We start from the raw sequence: 19,613 nt of genomic DNA, 5'->3' as shown, positions 1-19,613 counted from the left end.
ATTCAGGTCTGCCATGTAACACGTTATTATATTCCAAACATCAATTGTGCTTATTTTCCCCCAGTAGCGCGTGGAGGAAAACAACAAAACCGCGAGCGAGCGAGCCCCGCGCGCGCAGACGTGGCGTTGTAAATTGGCGTGCGCATTAGATGAGTATTTGATTTGGTTAATCGTAATTTGGGGAGGACGCAGATAACCTTTCAATTTTTTTTTAAATTTTGCTAACCTTTTATCTCTCATTGGCTGGAATGTTTTTAGCAAAGGCACACGACAGCATCACGAGGGTTGTAGACATGATCAATTTATGCTGCTAAATGGCTCAACCTAACGCCATCTGCCTCCCAGTATTGATTTCTTGATCACCGAGAGTCAGCGCGACAAAGACAGAGTAGTCTTAAATCTATTTGTTATCAGGGACCTTTAATGGCCGCCTGATTAAGAACTTTTTTGATTGAATTTGGAAGCCTCTTATTTGCTCACTGATATTTGCACAGCAGGGGCATCACTGATGCTGAATAGAGACTGATGACAAATCATTAACAGTCTGACTCACCGAAAAAGCTTTAATGTCATTTTTTTAAAAACAAAGGTTTTTAAAAGCTGAAGATCAAATAAGTTCAATAAATTTCAGAGGGAAACAATTCTACAATTTACTCCAATAATTTGAATTAACAAATATAGTTGCTTTGAAGATTTTATATAATCATCTCATAAAACAATATTATAGATAATAGAGCCATGCACTACTTTGATCAGCTACAAGATTAAAATTCTGCATATTTATTGCATCACTGATAATAATCCAATGGCATAAAACACAAGACTATGCCAGGTGCCATTCTGCATGATTACTTTTGATACTTAATTTTCTTTATAAATGTGGACTTTGACTTAAGTACAATTTTAAATGGAAGACTTTAACTTGTGATGGAGTATGTTTATATGATGTATATACATACATATTTCTGTATTCTGTGTACTGAAGATTTAACAAATAAAAGTCTTCCTTAATAACAGGCCTGTGAAATCCAATAAATGGAGTCTGCAAAGCTCAGGTAATTATATTGAGCAAAGGAATTTGCTCAGTATGGCTGGTAACAATCGCTTCAAAAATGAACCTGCATCAAAATCTCTGACAGTGTCAAAAGTGCATTGTAAGATTCACACAGGGCTATTGGATTGGATTGGATTAGATTTGATAGGTGTATAACTGGTAACTGAGTCTTACTATAGTTATCTTAAATGCAGAGTTAATAATATGTGTAACAGGCCAGTATAGCAGATTAAAATCTAATTTGAAATGTCTTCCTAGTCACAGATAAGCCTTTAATCAAGTTGGGCCTCAGTACTGGATTTAGCAGAGTTTTAGCAATCACATTTTCCAACTTTGCATCTTGCACTGTCGTAAATGTTGGTTTTGTTCACTGTTGCGCTTTGTCAGTTAATAGCAACAATTATACACAGTCATTGAAATTAGTTATAAAAATTTATTAAAGACAAAAACATATATTTACAGGATATAAGCAGACATCTTTACATACTTCCACAAACTGCTTAATAAAAATAAAAATGTTCAAAACTTTGTTGGTTTTATTGACAGTTATAAATAGTGGAACATATTTACACACACTTTAGCACAATAGGAAAATTTCACAGACACTGACATGTCACAGCAGGAAAAGCAAGGTGTACATAATGGAATTAATAATGTCTGATTTTCATTTGGCGGCTTCAGTTTTAGGGTCCCAGTACTGTACATGCTCGCTCACTGTCATGACTCACTGGTAAACCTGAGCAGAACATAGCCATTGTTAATGTTATTACAGACACCTGTGCTTTCTCTACCAGGACAAGTCAACATGTCTGCTGTGAAAAAGGCCTATTCTCAAAATTGTCATTACAGGTAAGTTTCATGTACTGTGTGTTTGATTCTGTAGAGAAATGTGTGTTAATGTGTCAATGCCATAAGCATAGAGGGAAAAAGTATAAAAACAAAACTCAACATTGCGATTAACAAAGGTGTCATTCTGGAGCTGCAAAACAAAAGAAAAGCTTATGTAAAGTTGAGATCCAGGTAATTATGCAACCTTTAATTTCACTCCACATATTTGTTCAACATTGCCAAATACAATGTAGACCATTCAAAATATGGAAATTAAAAGTCTCATCCTCACCTGTCACATTCATCCAAGCAAAGAGATGAACATGACTACACCCATGAACTGTGTGAAGAGGATGAGTGGAGTGAAGAAGGACCACACTGGCCATAGTGCTATATTAAAGCTGCAAGAGAAGGATAAATATCAATTACAAACATGCACAAAAGTTGAATTTAATGAGAAAAAGGAAGTGTTTGATTATAAACTACTGCAGACAGATGCCTCCTACAATGTAAAATTTAAGACATAATTCATCAGTGATCCATAGCTTATAATGTGTCCACTTGATAAGAAACTGGAAGTAAAGGATTCCCAGAAGGCCAGGGACACTTACATAGAAGACTGTGGCAAGCTATTAAATGGCAGTAAATCTTTATTGACTAGTGCTAACACAAAAACACTCACAAGAACCAACAGCAACATACAGAAACAAGCTTCAACATGCACAAACTTACTACACTCCAACAGGTTGTTTTTTTGCATTTTAAAGCTTCTCACTTTCTTCTAATCACTGACTCCAATCAACCATGTGAATGACACAAATTCACATGAAAATGAACTCACCATTTAAACAAGGTAGATTAGCTGATCACAGGACAAAGAAAGCTTAATGGCCCATCAATTAATATAACCATTGAGACTCGAGATGTCATGGATCAAATAAGTAGTATTAGCCACGAATAACATGTTGATGAACAACCTAATGGGGCAATTTCAATTCATACTTGATTAATTAAGCCATTAACAGTCATGGTTATTTCCCTTCTCAACTGCTCATCAACCACAAACAATCCCATATTTACAAAATGAAGAGGTGCAGCTGGTAAAAGCCCTTGGTGTCGCGAAGACATGCAGATCTATTTAAAAATGACTTACCTTGTCCTGATTTTTGCTGGTATACAGAGACATGGTAGATGGATTTGCACTTGTGTAAATAATATCTGAGATTTTAAAGCTTTGCTGGTTCTACAGATCAGTTCAACAAACTGTCACTGACTGGTTAGTTCTTTATGCTTCAGATGAACATAATAAAGCATGTTGCAATCTAGTGCAACCAATCTCACCAAGACCACTCCTAACATGAGTTTAAATATATTACATAACCACACAGCTTTTTTAAAAATTATTATTGCTCTTTAGACAGGAAAGTGGGACATATATGAACACGTCCACACAGTCCTGAGAAGACATCTAATGAGACAAACTAAGTGAAAACACCTTTGTTGAGTGTACAAGGGGTATGTGAGGACCATTTAACACCATTAAGAAATATTTATGATATTTACACTTAATCGTTGACTAATGATTATGGAGCAGGTTGCTAGTATTGGAGAACCAACTGAGAATCACCCCCAGCAAATTCCAGCAATCTGTCCAGAGGGAAACAGCAGAGAGCTGAAGTAAAGTCACTGACATAAAAGCTTATAGAAAGCCAAAGGCCCAGAGCTAAAAGGCAAACTAGAGCCTGTTTAACAGGCTGGCAAACACACCACACCCCACCCCACATACTTTTTTGTATCTGTGATCTAGGTCTCTTTTTTCGTGGTCTGGGCTAGGCCCCTTAGTTCAATTCAAGAGAAATCTTTAAGTTACAGCATAGAATGACATTTTAGACAATAGTGTGCTTCCAGCTTTGTGGTAACAGTTTGGGGAGTGCCCCTTTGTGTTTCAACATGACAGCTAAAAGGCAGAGGGATATTAGATTTTTGAGGCATATACCACTGTCAATATATTGTCTCTCCTCTAATGATGTGCTCAAATAGTTTAAAACTGTTAAATTAAGCACATTTAAAAAGGAGAGGCACAAAATGTCAGGTGTTGTTACAACATAAATCCAAAGCTGTTCTACAATCTTTGCTTTCTACAACAATGTCCTATAGTCTGTTATTATGAAATTGAAAGCATTACAACTTGTTTTACCTGCATGATGCAGCAATAAAGGCTGCAGTGGTGAGGGGAGGAATGGCAGGGTACTCTTGGTCATAGTGCTGGATGCCTTTGAACCACTCCAGGTATACAATGCAAAACATGGCCAGAGACAGGCAGATCCCAAGGAGTACCAGGCCCACATTGAACCACCAACTGGAAAAACAGGGGTTAAAAGAGGTCAAATTTGACACAGTCTGTAAAGATTTATTGAAGCTATTCAAATACAAAAGACCGGTCTTTTTAACAATAGCACAAAAGTTTGCCAGTCATCTTTATCATTTACCAGTGGTACCACTGAAAAAGAAAAGAAAACATTTTTTATATTTGATGTTTTCTATGAGCAACCACCTTCAATAACAACAGAGGCTTTCCTAGAACTAAGCTTATTTTGTGTATAGATCATTTATAGAAAATAAAAACAGCTAGTGTGTCATTACTGGAAACCTAACATAAGTCACAGTGGAATAATTATCTTATCTAATGTTTTACCTACTTAACCGCACATAACACTACCGACTACCTGGTACACTTGATTGACTCATTTTATAATGTATGGAATAGACAGTGTGTGAATGAGATCTGCAGGGAAATTTGTGTGTCTTCCTCATAACTCAGTCACCTTTTGATATCATCATTCTCCATGATATTGTGGAAGAAATCCACATAGTAGGTCACACCTACGGATGCCAGGATCCAGAAAATGGAGTGTCTGTTAATGCGAGGGAGAGGTTTGGCATCTTTTTCCTCCTGACCTGAAAGGTAATAGAAAAGAAACAACTATGTCTAAAATTCTTAGAGCAGGAATTTCAATCCAAGCATCCGCTTTGAGAGCATGATTCACTGAATGTGGACTTTAAAAGTAGAGATCTAAATACAGATTAGTTTGACTAGTCTTAAAATATTTTACCATTAAATACATCAGACATATAGCACATTAGTGGTAGTATTCAACACTAACACACTGCATAACTGAAAGTAAATTAAATACTAAGAGGCACAGAAAGAGTTACAGTATGGAATATAATTTACTACAAAATATGAGATTTGTCTTGCCTTAACAGAATGTGCTAAATCCCCACCTTTCAGGTTTAAGCATCTTGAGGTGTAACTGATAGTTTTCTTTGAGATAATCTTACTTCTCAGAAAGCCATTAATCTCTATAATTTACTGGTTGATTAAACATATCAGAGCCTGTTGTTGGCTGCTGAAGTGCTTCAGCATGCTGGTCTACTCTGTGAAGAGTTCACAATGAACTCCATGCCTCTGACAAATAGTTGGTTTACATCTTTGGTCAAAAGTTATGTCTAGTGTCTAGTGACTTATAGCAAGTCACCTTGCCAGAAAGACCACTGACGGTATGTAAACTGGAATATACGCAGCCATTTATATGAAAGAGATAACCACTGGACAACTGTTTGGTCTGTTGCTTGTATTACAGTCATCAGTTTACACTGGCAAAGAGATGACCCTTGGACTGGTGACAGCATAGGAGTAACGTTTCACTGTACTATGTTTCTGAGCTGACACAGCATTTGCTCACAGTCAAAACAATCAAGAATTGCTGGATATCTGCCAGTGGAAGCCTGAAAGTTGGACAATTGTCCACTGTACAAGCTGCCTACAAACCCCCTTAGACTAAACATGTTGCAGTCAAAATCAATGACAGTCAGTCAACTGTCAGGTATTAGGTACGGTTTACTGCAGGGCTGCTGTATTACATTGCATTCGTTTTAGCCAAGAGTTCCAAACAAACTGCCAACTGACTGTATCTTTATCATATATTTTTAAGGGTCGAGCATCCAGTAGTGAAAGGAAAACGTCAAGTTGTTTAAAGACTCTGTTGACTACAAAGTGACCATTCAACAAATTTAACCATAGAAGTTAGCTACTTGGCTGCACAGGTCAGCCAACAAGCTGAATTAATTTGACACTATGCCAGTATCACGTACAGTAAGAACGTTAACGTCCAAACCAGAGCTATGTAACGTTACCACTGTCACAAAGTTACCACCGGTTAAAGTTGGCTAATAACGTTAGCTAGCATAATGTTTCTGAAGCTTACTCTTTTCATCTTCGTCACCCGATGTCGTTGTTTGCATAAGAAGCTCCGCATCTCTCTTAAATCTATTCCGCAATGTTGCCAGCTCGCTATCGTTAAGCATTGTGTTGATGTTACCATTAACTTGTGTTAGAAGCTAAAAGCTAAGTGCTAACTAGTGATTACAAGGCACTCCCTGTCAGAGTCGCTTTTTAATGACGCACTTGTAAACGACAGTTGTAGTTTTTGTCTTTTATTTTGTATTAAAATAACGGAATTAAACAAATTTCAAGGTATAGAAAAACAATAAATACATATCAGGTAAACAAACGAACATATTTAAATATATAACTATTAATTGTATCATTAAGATCAAAGGTTAAAAAAGAGCACAGAGTTAAATTTTTAAAAAGGAGGTCTCCAGAAAGTTTTATTTATGTATTAAAAACAATGCATATTTTAATTTCTTTTTAATCCTGAAATTTTTTGCTTTTGTTACACGTGCAAATACATAAACTAAACTAACCCGTCACTGTCCACAAAGTCCCTTCTGAATATAGAAAACAATGTTTAATTTTCCTCCATTTACATGCAGGAATACAAGACTTGGCTAAGAGTAGCCGGTTATTCAATATCAAACTCACACTGTGATCATTACATTTAAAGTAGGAGCATAATAACTTATTGCTACATCAAACCTTTTCCAAAAGGGAAACACTAGTGTATGGTTCAAATACACTGTACTCTAATGCAGAAAACCATGTTAGATGCAGTAACTTGAGATAAATAACAAACGTAATAAGTGCATTTTGTGTTTATCTTCCTAAAGGACTATCTTGATACAAACAGCATTAAACAAGCTGGATCAAACAGGAGCTTTTGGAAAAAAATATACCCTCAAAAGGGTGAGTGAGGATATTTTCACAAAAACATCTGACCAGGCAGAATTGCTCCCATCCTTCATAAACTTTGCAGAATGCATAGTCACTGGCTGTATTCCAAAGTTTATCTTGAATGTCTACCTTTACATAGCGCTGGCAAGAATCTGACACTGTAGATACCTTTGTCCTATTTCACTCTCAATTAAAAACTTTCAACAAGGCAGACAGGCCATGTGCAGTGAAGTGAATAATACTTTATTGTTGGCTGTTACCACTCATTCTGTATTTCAGAGCAAAACAGTCACAACTGCCTACTTTTGTGCTAGTTTATGCTAATACAACAGGTCGAGATGGCTCTTTAAGTCACAGAACTTAAAACTAAATAATCTCCTACACAGAAATATCAATCAGAGGCCATCTAGCTAACAATTGGAATTTGAAATTTTTTCTTTCAGAAATTGCATTCACTTAAATACCCAAGGTATCCTTTTACTGGATAAAGACATTTTTCAGATATATATGGCTGCCATTAAGATCAGAACTCAGAGATGAAACTGCCTGATGCACAACATACTGGCCAAATGAAATGTTGATCTGGCAACCAGGATTTATTTTGCAACAGTAAAGACAGGCTTAGTTTCAGTTTTTCTGGGTATCCTGTGGGGTCTGGATTAAAACAAAGCATTAAGGAATACGGAGTCCCAATGAGGACTAGAAAACACCATTTTAATACTCACAAACTTGAGTAACAGCTTGACTAATACCCAAAGTATGCAATATACAATTACAGGTAAGCAGTGTGATGAATGAGCATCAGTGTTAAACCTGCTGGGATTAGCAGAGCTTCATAAAGCTAGGCAGATTTCCTCCTGTCTGTGTGTGTGTGTGTGTGTGTGTGTGTGTGTGTGTGTGTGTGTGTGTGTGTGTGTGTGTGTGTGTATACAGGGTACAGAGGCTGCTCATTCTAGTGGTGGAAAAATCAGACAGCATTAAAACTTCACCTGAGGCTGACACCAAGCATCTTGCTTCTATGGAGCTTCTGTGTCCCTGGCCAAGTGAACCCCGTTCGGGGTGCCGAGGAATGTGCATTAGCTTCGTCCCGTGTGAGAGTCAAATTCACCTCAGGTGCACCTCTCCTGTTTCCCTTCCCCCACTCCAACATCCAATCCCACAGATAAGGTGCCATTTCCCAGCCCTACCGTGGGCAAGGAATGTAGAAGAGAGCAACCGTCTATCACAATTGTCATTTTATACATTAAAGAACATTAACACATTCTGGGGTAATTTGTAAAACTGTCACTGAAATCAGGAACAAGACACATAATTCAGTGATAAAATGGTTTAATCTTTGAGATTATGTCATCTGTATAAAAACATCCAAGGGAGGATGACAGACAACATTATGGCCTTTACATTTCAAAAGTCTATGAACAACACACATTTCATGTGGGAGGGGTGAGACAAACAGGTCTACTTTACAAGTCTAACTCTGTCTTTCAGAACTCTAAATTTAGGATTGTTGTTGATCTTCTTGTTGAACAGTACTAGAACCTCCTCCTCCGTTTTAAAATTTCCATCACCAGTGAAAGAGTAGTAAGCTGCCAAAACCTGTGAAAGAGGAACAAGCTCTTAGTATCACATCAAATCAAAGACAGTTCTAATAATATTTATTACAAGAATATACTGGGTATAGAAGTCAGATGGGAAGCCGTACAAACATAGAACTATAGACTTATACACACAGTAATGAAAACACTCCATGCCTCACCTTCTTCCTTAGTTTCTTCACTGGCAGCTCCTGGTCAGGTGAGTCTCTCAGTACTGCCTTGATATTCCCCTTCCAGTTGAATTTGCCTGTAAGTTGATCAGAAGCATAAATTAGCTTCTGGTATGGAGAATATTCATTGAGGGTCATTTTCTCACTGTCAACAAAAACAACACTGACCCCTGGTGGCTCAAAGTCATGCACCAAACCAAGTTACCTTTGGAGGCTGTTTGATCCTCAGTCTCCTCTGACATGTCTATATCATCAGCCTCTGCCGTTTCATCAGCTGGGAAAAGGACAATAAGAGTTAGATAGTAAAGTAAATCCTGAAATATATACTGTACGTCTACACTTTTCACTTAAAAAATACATTTTTGGGCGAAAAGAAAGACAATAGGTCATAATTATAAAGAGTTTACTTTTAAATACAAAAAAAAACGTGTTATGTTAACAGTTGAACATAAGTATTTGATTTCTTCAAAATCTTAATAATTTACCAAAACAAACTTTGCAAAGATGCCGATGCAAACGGGGCCATTCCACATTGTGAGTATCAGAGAACTACTATTAACAATATACTGACAGAATAACTCAACACAACAAAACTATGATAATGCGCGAACCTTCAGAGAAATTTGACTTACTCTTTGTTTTCTTGCTAGATGCCTCATTTTCAGCGCTGTACCCATTCTGCTCTTCATCTCCATCCTCTTCACAGTTGTGCTTTCTCTTTCTGTCCTTTTTTTTCTTCTTCTTGTCTGTCTGCTCTTCCTCTGGCTCTTGTGTGACTGTTTTTTCTGCACCTTTCAAAGCTTTCCCGTTCTTCTGCTGACGGGCCTCTTTACGCTCCCGTTTGTTTAGTTTCTTCTTCTTCTCAACATTTGGCTGGCCGTTTTGCTTTTCACTTCCATTAGTATCCACTTTGACTTCAGCTACTGTCTGTTCATCTTTTTTGGTTTGCTGGGGGACCTCCGGCACCTTGTCAGATTGCAGGCGGGTAAAGAAAGTCAGTTTAGACATTGAAAACTTGGGAAACTTAATACAACCAGACAGCAGAGGGAAGACTGCATATTGCTGCTATGTCTTCTCCCTATCTCATGGCATAAAGATCAGAACTGCACACCAACCACCTCAAATGCAGTAAAGACTCTGCCTCTTATGCATTACTATGTTATTATGGCAAAACCTGAAAACCTGACAGTTATAGCAACTGTTTTTTTTTAATACAAGCATTAACTTGTGTGAGCATTATTAGTAGAAACATTCAAATTTACAAATAGGACAATCATTCCAGTAGTGTATAACTAAGCCAACATGTGATATTACCTAGATGAAAAAGTAATTATTTGTAGCAGGTTTTCAAAGTATTGGAGCCAATTGTTACATTTGAATTGGATTTGAACAATGAACTGAACTAGCTAATAGTTCTCGTTCACCGTATCTGCTCTATGCTAACACACAACACACAAGGAAAGACCAGTTAAGAGTCAAACAAACAACAGAGTAACCTTTGAGCAGTGGAACTTACATTGTCAGCTGCAGCAAAGATTTCCCAGACTTCATCGTGAAGGCTGGTGTTGCCGATTTTGAGACTGTTTCTCATCCAGTTCTGAGGAGGAATCACAGCATGACAATAATGAGGCCACATGCAAGTCCCCATTCCCACTGCACCACACTCTGATCAATAAAGCATTACATTGTTGTTTAAGTTTGAAGAAACACCAACCTGAAACTTGGCCCTCTTTCTCGGGACGTTATCATACGTACTGACTTGTCTGAGCACATCCTTCAGCTTTGCACTGACCCCAGGTTTATTCATGGCATCGTGGATTCTCTTCAGTAAAAGAAATAAGTTAGAGACACCATCCTGACTGTAATGCTTTTCATGGAAATGGGCCTAATTTCTCCGCATTTCACCTGGATCCACTGCTGCTGTTTCATGTCTCCTTTGTTTGCCTTAGCCTCGTAGCCTTTGCCTCCATACTTCTGATCTTCACTGATGCATTTATTGTGGTTCTTGTAGTCATCACCCCTGTTCAACACGTACAAGGAAGCGACATTTTGGGGTTTAATGAAGCTTTCTGTCTATTTAGATTACACTCAGCTTGAGTAAACAGTAAAGGAGAAGACAGTAAACACCCGGTCATTACCAGAAATCTTTTCCACAGTCGATGCAGGACAGCACCTGGCAGCCCCGGCACATGCTCACGTGTTTATCAACCTGAGCTTTTTTCAACGACTCGCCGCACGCGTTGCAAGTGAAAAACACCATTTTGAATTACACTTATAGAGCTAGATGACCTACACTAAACCGAGTCTGCTGAAACTAACGGCACGAGCGTTTAAAACGGAACAGGTAAAGTCCTGATGCGACACCCAACCGCCCACAGCACTGACACGAGCTAATGTTAGCCAAATGAAGGCATGCAACTTCACCCGAAGCTAGCAGATGAGGAAATAAACCAACAGCGGAGACTAAAGGAGGGTTTGTTCAAACGTATAAATGCGGCGAGTCGCGACGTTAAACTCGTTTTGCTTCAAAATCGCATTTGAAAGCAACGAGGCTCCTGCTCTTTTCCATCCGTGCAAACTTTTCAAAACACACGTGACCACACCGACCGTCGCCGTGGCTGCATTATTAGTCTTCCGTGTGTAAACACAACAAAAGATAAGTTCCTACCGTATTGAAGCAGAATATTGTCTAAACGTTTGGTTTTGTTTTGTTTGGGGTTTTTTTACATTGAAAAGTTATGTACAGCGACTTTCATTGTGTCAGCTACACTATCTTATCACGTTATAATATGTATTACACAGTCATACTGCAACACACCAATAATGCTTTTTTTGTTTCTGTTTCATGTTTAGGCGGCCCGAAATACAAGCTGCACCAGGATGTGATGCAAGGTTATCGCACTACAAAAAGTGACCGATCATCCAAATAAAAGGTGGAAACCTTTAATGTAGGTTTGGACTTATCTTTATCACTAACAACACGGAACTAAAGATATTTATGACTTTCACGTTGTCATTCTATGACGCTGCACCGATTGACGCCGCTGTGGTTGGTTAGCATAGCTTTGTAGTTCGCTCGTTAGCAATTTTCATGCAATTTTTGCATGGGTGGTCTCGTCGCACAGACACACTGGATTCTGCGCGGTTGTTGAATTATGTATATGAATAATACATCCGTGATATTAACATTTGAAAAATTTTGCCAGCACTTGCTTGCATCACTTTTAATTGGGTTGCATTGCAAGGACCTGACAAGAGGAATAATTAACTTCATAATAAGTGACTTTCTTTTTTTCGCCTTAGCTAGCTTTTTGATGGAGAAGTTGGAGCTGAGTGGTTCAGCAGCTGAGTGACCATGGACACCCTGTCCAGCCACAGCTCCTACCTCCTGCAGCAGCTCCAGGAGCAGAGGATTCAGGGGCTGCTGTGTGACTGCATGCTGGTGGTCAAAGGTGTCTGCTTCAAAGCCCACAAAAATGTCTTGGCTGCTTTCAGCTCCTATTTCAGGTGTCTTTATATTTATCTTTATGTATTTAATGTAGTGGCACATCAGTGAATTTGTGTGAATATTCACTCATTTTTGATCTTTTCAGGTCTTTGTTCCAAAACTCACCTAGTCAGAAGAACGAGGTGTTCAACTTGGTTATCCAGGACGTCAGTGGCATCGGTCAAATATTGGACTATATGTACACCTCCCACCTTGACGTCAATCAAGATAATGTACAAGCGCTCCTGGATATTGCTCAGTGCTTGCAGGTTCCAAACGTGCAGAGCATGTGTAATTCCTTCCTCAAGCCTTGTCCTCCACCAGTGGAAATCCCATCATTTTCTCTCCCAGGCATGTTGAGCTCTGAGCACGACTGCCTCTTGGGGAGCAGTCTTCCTCATGATGTTGACCTCCACTGCTCCTCTGAGGTCCGGGGGCCCAGCCTCAGCAGTGACGTGGACCATGCCAAAAGGGTGTCAGTTTCTGTGCCAAATAGCAGCTCAAACTGTGACACACCGAGCAGCACTCAGGCACCTGTGGAAAAACAATTAGTTCATGGCTACAAACTCCGTAACTTCTACAGCAAGCAGTACTTCAAACAAAGCGCAATTCAGACTAATAGTGCAGCCTCAAATCAAGGCCCAGGTCCTTTGGTGGTGATGGAAGAGCAGCACTGTCAGCTCGGGGTCAACCAGGGAGGCAACAACACACCTGTATGCTCAGGAAACACAATTCAGCCAAATCCTCCCAGCACATCTGTGGCTGTGGAAAAGAACCCTGTCTCCACTTTAACACCCTCAGAAAATTTAAACACACCCAACTCTGACTCAACAGACTCCATGCTCAACAGGCCAGTGCGCCCAAAGAAGGCTGTGTACCTGAAAAAATACAACTACCTGAGGTCTCAGAAGGCTTTGGAAGAGATGTGTGCTGAATCTGTCAGTGAACCCGTCCTCAGCTGTCCCAAAGAGAGTCATCAAGAAGAGTCTTTGGTTCAGACTGAAACTCCAGAAGTTCCCGTCGACGGCATTACTGCAGGTGGTGAGAAGGTTCCTGAGATGGTGACAGATGCACAACATCCCAGTCCTCCACCTGTGACCCAAGAGGAACAAAATCTGAAGACCGTGCCAGAGCCACAGCAGCAGACAGGACATAAGCAGTATTGCTGTGATGTGTGTGGGAAGATTTTCAAACACCCGAGCAACCTGGAGCTGCACAAGCGCTCACATACCGGTACTGTACATATATATATATATATATACTGTATAATTACCTTATTAGCACCCATGATATACAAACTGATGATTTTGTAGGTTTAATTGTATTGATATATCAGACCTGAATCTTCATTTCTTGCTGCAGGTGAGAAGCCCTTTCAGTGTAATGTTTGTGGGAGAAACTTCTCACAGGTACAGTCTGGTGTATTATTCTGATTTGGCATAGTTGTTGTTGGATGGTCGGATTATTCTGACCTTTGTAAGGATTTTTTGTTCTACAGGCTGGAAATTTACAGACCCATTTGCGGCGACATTCCGGAGAGAAGCCGTACATCTGTGAATTATGTGGTAAAAGGTTAAGTATCTCCTACTAATACCTTTTCCTCGTTTATATTTATTTTTTCCCTCATTTCTCTTCCCCTGTATAAGTATTTTTTTCACTCAGTTTTCTGCTGATTGTATGTTTATGTGTCTGCCTTTACTAAGAAAAAATGCTTGATAGTTTCCAAAGCCAGGCAATATAGAATGATAGGCACACTAATAATTATTTTGCATTTGATAAAACCATCTTGAAAGGAGCCATCTCTAAGTTTTGCTATTGCTGTATAGCCAACTTTAGCATTAACAGCTGTTTACTTATCAGTCTAGAAGAAACGTTGCAAGTTCAGCATCAGACTAATTTCATCTCCTCGCCAAGAGCTGCCTCCAGCCGTGGAAAGAAGTCCTTTTTTTATGCTTCTCTTTCTATCACTTCTTCTCTTCTACTGAAGTAATGCTAACAAGCTACCTCCGAGTCCAGTCGGCCCATCTCATGATTTTCAGATACCGAGCCACTCTAGTGTCCAGTCTGCCCTGAAGAATTTTATTATATATTATACCCTGTTATCAAGGGGTTATAGTACCTCTCGTAAACAAAACCATGGCTAAAGCTCTTGGCAAGACTGGTAAATAAACAACTGTTAATGATCATGTTGGCTATGTAGCAAAAGCAAAACTTTTACCAAAAGTGCTTGACAAATATAAACGGAGAAAGGGAGTTAAGACAGAGAAATCAGTTTAAAAGAAAAAAAAAGAAATAATAAAAAAAAAAACTAATTAAAAGCGAAATTGAACAGGTATGTTTTTAGACGTCATTTTTAAATGTCCACTGAGCCTGCCCCTCTAATATTTCTTGGTAGGGTTTTCCATAGTTTAGGAGCATAATGAATGAAAGCCACTTCCCTAGTTTTATTTTGGGGGACTTTTGGAATATTTAGAAGCCCTGCTGCAGCCCTGCAATGATGAAGAATTTGTGGTGATGACTGACTGAACTGAATCAGTTCCTACAATATATTGATCTGTGGGTTCCAGCTTTACAGCATCAGGGGATGTCCATCGCCACAAAGTGGTCCACACAGGAGAGAAGCCACATCTGTGTGATATATGTGGTCGAGGTATGTGACATCTCTCAACACAAGAAATAGTCATCATTACACAACACCTAATATTCTCTACATAGTTGTATGATCTCTTTTTTTTTTTTTTTTTTTTTTTTTTTAAATTAACCTCTTCAAACAATTAACCCTAGCTAGCAGAATTTACAGAGATCCCATCTGTAAAACTGACACACTTTGTGCTCATGAGATTGGTGTTTCACTCTCTGTACTTGTTTATTGCTCAGGATTTAACAACTTGAGCAATCTGAAGGAGCACAAGAGGACTCATGCCACAGACAAGACGTTCACCTGTGACCAGTGTGGAAAATCTTTCAACACACACAGAAAGCTTCTGAAGCACAAGGCTCGCCACGCTGGAGAAAAACCCCACAGCTGTGCCACCTGTGGTGAGGAGCAGTCTGAATCTATTTTGAAAATATTATTCACGTTTTGGTTTTGCAGATTCTACTAGAGACGTGACTGCATTATAAAAATGTTTAAAAAAATCTAAACAAACAATCTACTTTCAGTTCTGGCAGCTTTGATTGTATGATGGCCTTGTCTATTTTATTTTCCACGATTTATAACTGTCAGACAAAATGGCTCAATGAATTTTGAATTTTTTGTTTTTAAAATTGGCTTCCCAAGCAGCATGAGTAACTGGTGGCCACCAGATATGAATGTCAGGTATTGAGTAATTTCTTTCAGTAGGGTCAATCATTTTTCATTCTTAATAAATCAGTCGCTCAGAATTGGTTATTTGACACCACCTAATGTTGAATAACATTGTTTTTACCTGCAAAGATGAGTAAAAGTGAAGGCATAAAAATGTGTGAGAGCATGTTTTAACTCACCCTGTAAGATTCATCATGTAGTCTTTACTAAAAAGTATATTTCCTAATTCCATATGGACTGTAGTTGATGTATGCACAGTGTTTTACACTCAGTTTGTTTCCTTAATGAACGCAGGGAAGTGCTTTATTGGTTCAGGGGACCTACAGCGTCACATACGTTCCCACACTGGTGAGAAACCCTACATCTGTAACGCCTGCGGTAAGAGCTTCACTCGCTCTGCCATGTTGAGGAGACACAGCAACATGCACTGCAAAGGGGCGCCAGCCGACAGCCCGGTCACCGACAACTCTGAGCAGACGCGTAGCGCAGATGGAGCAGCCTCATTCCCTAAACCTGTCAGCCACCGAAAACCTCCTGCCTCTACCAGTGAGCAGAATTTATCCACTATGATACCTCACACAGGGCTAGACAAATCCTCACCACCTACTCCTTCACCACTGCAGCCACCACCACATATAGAGACTCCTTCTCCCAGCATGCACCTCAGCCCAGCTTCCACCCCCACCCCTCTTCCAGAGCTACGCTCGCTGGTACCGCATCACCTCCTCTCCTCCAGCCACCAGGAGAGAACTGACCACATGAAGGTGGCCAAGCCCCACCTAGCTCAGGAGGCTGTGTACGGTCCATATGTGGAGAATGGGAATATGTCAGTGGAGATGGGCAGAGGTCTGCCGGGGAGGCCTTACCTGCCTCTCACAGACAATCAGTGCAGTTCATTTACATCCAGCAGGCCCAGTGGTGGCTCCTACAGGTCCAGTGAGGGCCAGTTTATCTCCAGTGTTACGCTGTGGGGCCTGGCAATGAAAACTCTGCAGAATGACAATGACATGGAGCAATAAAACGCTTCTCCAAATATTTCACAGGGTGCACACTTTTCACTAATGTTTACTTAGCTGATTTTGATTGTTACCACTTGGCTCTTGATTGGTTCAAACTGACTTGTATAAAAAATGGCAGCTGTTATGATGCAGCAAACTTAAAATAGTAATAATATCAATTATTCATAACTGGAAATGTTTTAGAGTTGCCTTTGCTCAAAATCAAAGTAACTGTCTCCTAGTTTTTCATAAAACAATTAAATAATATGTTTACTCTTAGGGATACATTTAGGGATGAAAACTGCCATTGCGACGCTTTTATGAACTCGTCCCAGTCAGACAGGTGATGGCGGACACCAACTGTGACATCACTAATTAGGGTGTGGCCTGAAGTGCGACATGCTTAAATATTAGAGCCCATAAAGAGCAGTGTGCAATTTTTTTGCCCTCTGATTCTGTGCACATCTGCCCTTTTAAAGTTCCACTTAAGAAACATCCAAGGACGCATCACAGCTAATTAAAATCTTAATTCCACTTTTTCAGTTTGTTTATACAGCAATGCACTTTAAAATGTAAAAATGCAAACCTATTTTCAATTATCAGTGTCAAATATTGATTAGTATATTAATATAAGAATAAATGCTGTACATTCTATTTAATGTGTGTGTTTTTGTCATTTAATGGAAAACATTTTTTGTTTAGGAGAGCTGAAGTCCAATATATTTTTAACTCAGATATTTATTTTCATTTCTTAAAAGAGCCTTAAAATAAAATAAAAAATCCAACAGTCGCCGTGTCTTGGGACATAAGGAGATAGAATCAACACTTTTTGAATAATTAATCAACAATAATGCAGGAGATGTGAAGTAGGACCATATCATTACCACAAAATCAGGAGGGGATGATCATATATAATAGGCAGTTGTACTTGCATAATATACATGTGGTTATTTCAAAGTTAAATGTATTTTTATGTCATGAAATGACAGATTTCATCAACCTATTTTCACCTGATTAACAATGTAGCAAAGAGTTTGTAATTTTCTTTGAGTTCATAATGTTTACTGCATAATCTCAGGTTCTTTTAGTTGCTTTTTAGTGGAGCAACAAGGGGCTTTACTGAGCAACTAAATCCTGCACTTGTAAAGTGTTATGCTGCTAAAAGACTGCAGAGGGAGCTAGAAATCACATGCTACAATTCATGGTATATTTGCAAAGGAATTTTGTCAGAAAGCCTCAGATGCTATAATGTCACAGATCTGACTGATATTCTTCGAATCAGTTAATGTAAGGTATCTCTTGTTGGGCCACCACATGCTGCCACAACATCTTCACTGCTTCTTAGCATCGATTCTACACGTCTCTGGACTCCGCTGGAGGGATGAACACCATTCTTCCAAATGATATTCCCTCATTAGGTCTTTTGATAATGGTGGTGGAGAGCGCTGTCTAACACTTAGTCCAAAACTCACACGTTTAACTGGCTTGAGATCTGGTGTCTGTGAAGGCCATAGCAAATGAGTCATCTTCAGTGACCCCTTCAGGTTTTTCCTTTAATCTGTCCCCATCTGTAGAAGCATGTTATGTAATGCTTGTCCCCTCTGACTAAGTGCCTGAAGGTATGAACATTGCTCATGGGATGGATTTGTTTTTTTTATGGAGTAAGTGTGATTCACATTCACCACACATCCAGTAAACACTGTGCACCAGTAAACATTGTGCAGCACCACCGCAGCATGCGAGACTTGTAAACAGTGCACTGAGAAGAATGCATTCTCTACAAGATAGGCAGCCGATAATTGGCCGCCATTGTCACAACATACAGGCCCCGTTACCCCATGCCTGCTGGATTAGTTGCCTAGCAACACATTGGATAAGTCTGTTATCATAGTGTTCTGTCTCCATTTCCCTTTGCATCAGTCCTCCAACCATTGATGGACAAATGGGATTCTGGGTGGGGAAGTGTACCTGACCCTGATGCTTTACACTTAGAGAAGAGTGTCAAGTGTGTGTGTGAGAGATATGTGTATGTGTCACAATATTCCTATATTCTTGTGTTCCTTTTATACTGTATTATTCACTATATCTATGGATATTAAAGTTGTGTGTTTTTTTTATTCACACAGTTTTGTTTTTGCAGTTTTTCAGAGATAGAGATGTTATTCAAACCATGGTGAGCATGAACATCTTCTCATTTTACAGCAGACACCAAAGTGTGACAGTGTGAAGAAAAGCCTTCTGTCCTTCACAACATGGAGGAAGAAATCTACAGCACACCAACCCTGGTTCCCAGTCCTCATCACAGCGAATCTCCCAATTCTTAATTGGCGAGCTACCTCATAGGTAAAATGTCCATTCAGGAAGTGTTACACAGATCTGAAAAGAAACAGAAACCCTCTGAGTCTTCTCTGTACCAGGGGTGAAGGGGTTTCCATCAATTTAATATTATACATGCTCACAATAACAACACTAGCATAATGATGCTGAGAGGGGATAGTGCAAAAAATAATGATGAAAATTGTTGCAGTAGAAGTATCCTGACTATGATAGGTCAAAATACAAATCAAAAAAGGGAAGAGAAAATCATAACGGACACATTCACACCCTGAAAACTACTTGTTCCACCGGGTAGACGCCACAGAGAACTGTAGGCAAAAACAACAAGACAGCAGAACAATTTCTCTCCACATGCCATCACTTTCCTGAACATCTGAATCAGTCATGCGAGGTCTAAATATAATTCCTGTGAAATAACACTGCAATTCTAAAAGACTCTACTGTCGATATTTATCATATATATTTCAATGTGACAGAAACATTGAACAATAGCATGTGCGTAATATCCTTTCTTTGTCACACTCATCTAACACTGTCTAAGTAGACTGTACTGTACATATTCTGCCCCTTCAATGATTTATGGGCACTCTGTCAACAAAAAAAAATGTTTTTGTTGTCGCACAAAAAAGTCAAAATGATTCAAAATCCAGCTTTATCACTAATGAACACTACAGTGTTCTCCTTATAGTGGTGAGAGATG

The 19,613-nt window shown here is 39.2% G+C and overlaps 3 protein-coding genes across 6 annotated transcripts; 1 reads left to right on the top strand and 2 right to left on the bottom strand.

The window, feature by feature from the left end:
- Positions 1–1,473: 1,473 nt before the first annotated feature.
- Positions 1,474–6,335, bottom strand: tmem128 (transmembrane protein 128). The gene is made up of 5 exons (XM_023427833.2): positions 6,151–6,335; positions 4,708–4,840; positions 4,080–4,241; positions 2,175–2,283; positions 1,474–2,033 (listed from the first exon to the last, which is right to left on the bottom strand). Exons 1-4 carry the CDS (start codon positions 6,248–6,250, stop codon positions 2,184–2,186), a joined length of 495 nt encoding a protein of 164 aa, XP_023283601.1. The 5' UTR covers positions 6,251–6,335; the 3' UTR covers positions 1,474–2,033; positions 2,175–2,183.
- A 1,996-nt stretch (positions 6,336–8,331) lies between these two features.
- On the bottom strand, positions 8,332–11,392 carry lyar (Ly1 antibody reactive homolog (mouse)). Its single transcript, XM_023427857.2, has 8 exons — positions 10,923–11,392; positions 10,690–10,804; positions 10,499–10,606; positions 10,301–10,381; positions 9,417–9,750; positions 8,990–9,058; positions 8,776–8,861; positions 8,332–8,615 (listed from the first exon to the last, which is right to left on the bottom strand). Exons 1-8 carry the CDS (start codon positions 11,042–11,044, stop codon positions 8,478–8,480), a joined length of 1,053 nt encoding a protein of 350 aa, XP_023283625.1. The 5' UTR covers positions 11,045–11,392; the 3' UTR covers positions 8,332–8,477.
- A 274-nt stretch (positions 11,393–11,666) lies between these two features.
- Positions 11,667–18,697, top strand: zbtb49 (zinc finger and BTB domain containing 49). 4 transcript variants are annotated; one of them, XM_023427818.2, is made up of 8 exons: positions 11,667–11,732; positions 12,088–12,291; positions 12,378–13,504; positions 13,634–13,680; positions 13,770–13,843; positions 14,839–14,921; positions 15,149–15,310; positions 15,873–18,697. In XM_023427818.2, the coding sequence occupies exons 2-8, from the start codon at positions 12,140–12,142 to the stop codon at positions 16,595–16,597; spliced, it is 2,370 nt and encodes a 789-aa protein (XP_023283586.1). In that variant the 5' UTR covers positions 11,667–11,732; positions 12,088–12,139; the 3' UTR covers positions 16,598–18,697. The 4 variants fall into 4 exon arrangements, with proteins under 4 accessions (XP_023283586.1, XP_023283587.1, XP_087035894.1 ...); XM_023427819.2 differs by having other exon boundaries at positions 11,670–11,732; positions 12,092–12,291; XM_087179768.1 differs by lacking the exon at positions 11,667–11,732 and having other exon boundaries at positions 11,761–12,291.
- Positions 18,698–19,613: the final 916 nt, after the last annotated feature.

Source organism: Seriola lalandi, unplaced genomic scaffold (assembly GCF_002814215.2).
Source record: "Seriola lalandi dorsalis isolate HSWRI2012SDOR001 ecotype SW California unplaced genomic scaffold, Sedor1 jcf7180002054864, whole genome shotgun sequence".
In the NCBI taxonomy this organism is placed as follows: Eukaryota; Metazoa; Chordata; class Actinopteri; order Carangiformes; family Carangidae; genus Seriola; species Seriola lalandi.
This window is presented reverse-complemented; position numbering and strand designations above follow the sequence as displayed.

Excerpts from the sequence above, each read along its gene's own strand:
- tmem128 (XM_023427833.2), bottom strand. The coding sequence starts at position 6,250 with ATGCTTAACGATAGCGAGCTGGCAACATTGCGGAATAGATTTAAGAGA. Across the intron at positions 4,242-4,707 it reads GAGAATGATGATATCAAAAG|TTGGTGGTTCAATGTGGGCC; the intron begins GTGACTGAGTTA and ends CTGTTTTTCCAG. Across the intron at positions 2,284-4,079 it reads TTTATTGCTGCATCATGCAG|CTTTAATATAGCACTATGGC; the intron begins GTAAAACAAGTT and ends CTTCTCTTGCAG.
- lyar (XM_023427857.2), bottom strand. The coding sequence starts at position 11,044 with ATGGTGTTTTTCACTTGCAACGCGTGCGGCGAGTCGTTGAAAAAAGCT. Across the intron at positions 10,805-10,922 it reads GACTGTGGAAAAGATTTCTG|GGGTGATGACTACAAGAACC; the intron begins GTAATGACCGGG and ends CGTGTTGAACAG. Across the intron at positions 10,607-10,689 it reads AACAGCAGCAGTGGATCCAG|AGAATCCACGATGCCATGAA; the intron begins GTGAAATGCGGA and ends CTTTTACTGAAG.
- zbtb49 (XM_023427818.2), top strand. The coding sequence starts at position 12,140 with ATGGACACCCTGTCCAGCCACAGCTCCTACCTCCTGCAGCAGCTCCAG. Across the intron at positions 13,844-14,838 it reads TGTGAATTATGTGGTAAAAG|CTTTACAGCATCAGGGGATG; the intron begins GTTAAGTATCTC and ends TGTGGGTTCCAG. Across the intron at positions 15,311-15,872 it reads CCACAGCTGTGCCACCTGTG|GGAAGTGCTTTATTGGTTCA; the intron begins GTGAGGAGCAGT and ends TAATGAACGCAG.